This window comes from Engraulis encrasicolus, chromosome 14 (genome assembly GCF_034702125.1).
Source record: "Engraulis encrasicolus isolate BLACKSEA-1 chromosome 14, IST_EnEncr_1.0, whole genome shotgun sequence".
Classification (NCBI taxonomy): Eukaryota; Metazoa; Chordata; class Actinopteri; order Clupeiformes; family Engraulidae; genus Engraulis; species Engraulis encrasicolus.
In genome coordinates, this window is record NC_085870.1 from 51,979,330 (window position 1) to 51,984,329 (window position 5,000).

General features: G+C 47.8%; 1 protein-coding gene across 2 annotated transcripts in view; it reads right to left on the bottom strand.

Annotated features, from left to right (window-relative positions):
• vgll4b (vestigial-like family member 4b) overlaps window positions 1–5,000 on the bottom strand; it is a 65,162-nt gene that overhangs the window by 14,863 nt on the left and 45,299 nt on the right. For both annotated transcript variants that reach the window (XM_063216075.1, XM_063216074.1), the window contains one exon: window positions 3,652–3,841. In XM_063216075.1, coding sequence (XP_063072145.1) covers window positions 3,652–3,841 — 190 coding nt within the window. The remainder of the gene's footprint in view (window positions 1–3,651; window positions 3,842–5,000) is intronic.

The following is a 5,000-nucleotide window of genomic DNA, read 5'->3' on the forward strand; positions in this document are numbered from 1 at the left end:
CTCCGTCAGTGTCGGTCTCCCCCTTTCGCTCTCTCTCGTCTTTTCCCCCTACCTTCCTCCTTCCACACCTTCAAACATCCTTTTGCCCGTTTACTTGCAGGAAGAATTGAACACAAACGGGTATGGTGAATGGCAGCTTGATTAAATTATTAAGCACAAAGAATATCTCGCCAAGCAAACCTATGCTTCATAGGGAGCGAGTGAAATGTTTTAATATTGCTATCCATATCTCGCACATTCTAAATATTAAGACACATATTCCTTTGCATGGCTCACAATGGGGACATATTGGGAGCAGAAGGAAAATGGTCAACTCTAAACCCAAAGAGTGTCCACAGATCTGGGGCCCATACTAAAAAGCTGGTTCCAAGTTAAGTGAAGAGGTAAATCATGTAATAGAAGAGCCTGGTGTCCTCATTTTCTTAACTTGGTTTACTCCTGAACCGGCATTTCCTTTATTTTCTTTGAAAATTTGAAATTTATACGTACAAGAAGCCAGCACCTTAAAAAAAGACTTAATTGTTGTGCGATACCTTTTTTTCTAAGTTCCTTCAAGCTGAGGCTAACAATTTTAGCGCATGATGTGTCTAAACACAAACACGGGCATTGATCGTAACACAATAGACCAGTCATGTGGTGTCATTTCTCACTTGACACTCACGTGCTGACACTGCGCGTCTCAAAGCTTAATTAATGCGCGCACCAAAACCACAGAGCGCATGATCGAATAGTCCACTGGTGCTTGGTCCAACACAGTGGAGGGGGAGCGTGGGGGAGCGTCCATCAGAAGCTGGACTACTGAGGACGCTACTGTAGCACTGGACACACAAACACCTGCAATTATGCATGTGGTCACTGGTCAGCAGTGTCCAAGCCAAGCCAAGTCAGCAGAAAAGTGTTCAGAGTACGCGACATTCGAACGCAAGTCGCCATTGTTCTACAACCCACATACAGTCCCACAGGACTGTAGAGTCGTGATGGCCCTTGCTAACGCAAGAAGCCATTGTTCTACGGCCCACACCACCACCACTATAGCTGAGCCAGCCAGAGAGTCAGCGAATCAGCATTTGAGTGCAGTCAGCAGCAGCAACAGCAGTGGTGATGATGGTGGTGGCGGTAGTGAAGGTCTGATCTGGGACCTGGTTCAAGCCCAGGGAAAGACGATCCCACTGGTGCGGTCGGCGTGCTAACTCCACTGGCCTGCTGCTGCTGGCTTGGGGCTGTAGCCGTCTTGTGCAACAGCAGAGGACTGTGGGTGAGTGGGAGAGGGGAGGGGAGAGGAGGTGTGGGTGGGGGGGGATGGACAAGAGGGTGACCCCCTGACATGGGATAATATTGTTGCGAAAAACAAGCTGTTGCCAAAAAAGAAGCAAAAGAAATCATAGTAGTTGTTGCACAACACAACCTTGCCAAAAAAAATGATTAGAGAAAATAATATGGTCAAAAAACATAGTCTATAAACACAAACAAAAACCAAGATGTTTTTTTAGGAAGGCCAGAGTGCTGGATGTGTGGGAATATTTTCATCTCTTAGTTAAGGACAGTGTGTTTACAAAAGGTCAGCGTGTTTGCATCTGCATCTCTGTGTACAAGTTTAACCGAAGCCTCCACTGACTTGAGGGCCGAGGACCTTTGCCGTCTCGGGGATTTGGCTGTTGTACATGACTCAAAAGGCCAAAGGCCAAATTCGGACAAAACGCCAAAAATAATCACTAACAGAAAAACAAAAACAACCCGAGAGACTATGGCCAAGTCTGGTCCAACAGTACTCCTGCTCACTATTATAGTCAACAACAACACATACAATACAAATTAAACTGAATCCATAAATAATTAGTCCACCAATAAAAATTCAACAGTACTCTCAAACGGTACACCGGTACTCTAATGACAGCGTTTCAAAAGGTCCAAGAGGACAGAGGGCTCACAGCAGCAGCAGCAGCAGTAGCAGCAAGCAAGTGTGGCATGCGGAGCTGGAGATGGCACTAAGAGGAGAGATGGCAGAACTCCACGGCCTGTGATGCCCTGATGAAGACCCAGTGCTGCTGAGTGTCCCCATTCCTCCTCTGGCTCTGCAGGACACCACAGTTGTGGCCCCAATTTGTGCCAATCAGAAGACGAGACGGCACAGCTAACGGCAAGTGTTCACACTAATCCTTTGGTTTTGCTGGACACGTACGCACACAAACACACACACTTGCGCCACACAGCATATGAACTACAGTGAGGGCCCTGGCCATGTGGCTGGTTCCAGTAGCTTGAGGCATCCCCCTTTCAGCGCACAGGCGGCTGGTATGCAGTGACTTAAAGACAGCCTCTTTGAGGCAGAGGCATGGCGGATGGCCGGAGGGGTTGTTTGGTTGGTCCTTGGTTGGTATGCTGGGCCTCAAGACAGCCCTTTTCCAGCAGAGCAGAGCAGAGCAGAGGGCTGGTATGTGGGGAATCCATGGGCCCCCGCTGTCATGGCTGCCATGAGAGGTATGGAGAATGGTATGGGCTGAGCTGGGCTGGGCTGTGCTGGGCTGGGCTAAGCATTGCGAGTGCTCACTCCCTCTTTCGCTCCTTCGCTCTCTCCCTGCCTTGCACTGTGATCTGGAATGCCAGGAATCTCTGACTTCAGCTGGGCCCTGCATGCACTTCCCAGAGCCATTCCCTGGCGGAATGCGAAGGCAGCCAGGCTACCTGCAGAGTTCTTGGCATTCCGGTGCCAAACAGCAACCTTGCAGAAAGCCTACTGCCGTTCCAGAGCGGGAAAAAAAGTGGTCAATGGCAGGACAAGGAGTCTTTGCCGTGACCGGCTAACTCATGCACATACTTGACATTCCTGGGCCAAGTATAAAGTCACGGACAAGCACATGTTGGTGGTGTAGCTGGAATGGCATGTCCTTTACTCTGAGGATTGCCAATTATAGTGTTCCGCAACACTAATGCAAACAGGACAGTTTAAAGCAGGGGTGAGTTTCTCAAAAGAGAAGTTGTTAGCCTGTTAGCAACTTTGGTAGTTGCCAATGGGAAAATGCATTGAAAACAACAAAGTAGCTAATGTAGTAAGCAACTTTGGTTTTGAGAAATTAACCCCTGAGTTGGTAATAGTCCACATAGAGTGTAGATAGACTGTGTTGTGCAATATAGACTGTAGTGTATTTTGTCTCAGGCATCTTGAGAAGAAAGCATCTTTACTCTCCCACTGCCCCACTTGAAATGTAAATGAAGGTGAAGATACTATGCCAGGACCTGTCGCCACAATAGTATGGACTAGCATGAGTGAAAAAACACCAAGCAAACATGAATGGCAGGCAGGATGTGCAACGGAGCCATGAGCATGGTATACTGCATTATATTACACTTACAGTGACTTACAGTGACTTACAGTGACTTTAAGTACAGGACATTGGTAACAGCCCCTGGAGAAGTGTGGGGTTATGTGCCTTGCTCAGGAGCACTTCAGCCGTGCAGGGAGGTGAGGAGTGGAAGGGTGGGATTGGAACCTGCAACCCTCAGCATCTAAAGCCCATCTCCTTAACCACTAGGCCACGGCTGCCCCGCTGTGCTGTATAATCAGTCACGTGTACATGTGGCATCATATACAGTAGGAGTGTGGTGCAGGAGTGTAGCGTGAGGTGAATGATACAATATGAGCCATGTGCTTACAGTTGCTGGGCGAAGAGGCGGCTCATCTTGGCCACGTGCTCGTTGCTGTATTGCATCTCGTCGTGGGGCGACTCTCCGCTGTGCTTGCGCTTGCTGGGGCTGATGGGCGGCGGGCCGGTGCGGTGGTTACTGACCGCCGACGTCAAGGACATCGGCTGCATCCTGCCATCACCCCTCAGGGCCGCTTCGCCTGGACGAGAGAGAGAGAGAGAGAGCGAGAGAGAGCGAGAGAGAGCGAGAGAGAGAGAGAGAGAGAGAGAGAGAGAGAGAGAGAGAGCATTAGAAACAAATCTCTGCAATCATTGCCATTGATTCAATAAAATATTTTCGCCAGGTGAGAACATACATTAGAAACCATAACAACAACAAATCAAATGCCTTTACACCCAGTAGAAATACTTGAATGTACAAGTAGCAGCAGTAACCTAATCAGATTTCCCAAAAATGCAGTGATTCCTTCGTAAAATCACATTCACACCAATTAAAACCTGAAAAAAATAGCAGGTCAAGCGGGTCACAGGGCAATCTGAGCAGACAACTTAAACAGTAAATCTCTTTAACTTTTCAAATCTGCAGTCTTTAAGTTGATGTGGTGGAGGTGAGTACCACAGAGCCTTGACAGCGGAGAGCCTGAAAGTTGAACATCCCCTATTTTGGTGGAGACAGGGCATCGGTTGGAGTTACTTTCAGCGAATTGGAGAGGGGAAAAAAGAAACACATGAAGAAACATATGGCTTTGTGTGGGAAGAGATGCAGAGTGCTGGAACTGAAACATGTGAAAGGGTAAGGAGAACTCCAAAAGTTTGAAACGCCATCAAGGCAAATAAAGTGCATTAAAACTAATTAATGGCATTTGGGCCTCTTAATCCGTGTGTTTTTGCAAGTTGGCTTGGGGGGTCTGCAGCCTCAACAAAGCGTGTGAACATCAGTCACAAACTAACCCCATCCAAGATTTTAATTAAAGCAGGAGGGCCTGATTGTAACTCTTGATTCATGTGGAGCTTTTTACAAAGCCTGACTGACGCAAACACTTTTCTACTGGTGGCCACTCGGTTCACGGCTACACAAACACACTCCTCACCACGCCGCCACCACCCCCCCCCCTAACCAGCAATTTAAAAAGAGCCCCAAGACCATTAAACCTGCGCTGTGCTACAATTGCTGCTACCAAACACACAAGTGCCAGCTGTGTACAATCCAATATAGCAGGCATTAAAAACTACTACTGCCACGCTAAAGTTATGAAGCAGTTCCCATAACATTTTGGAACCACTTCAGCTTTAGAAATAACTTCACGTTCCAGTGCCAAGCAATCAGCAAGAAAAAAAAAGTAAACAGACCAAGGTGGA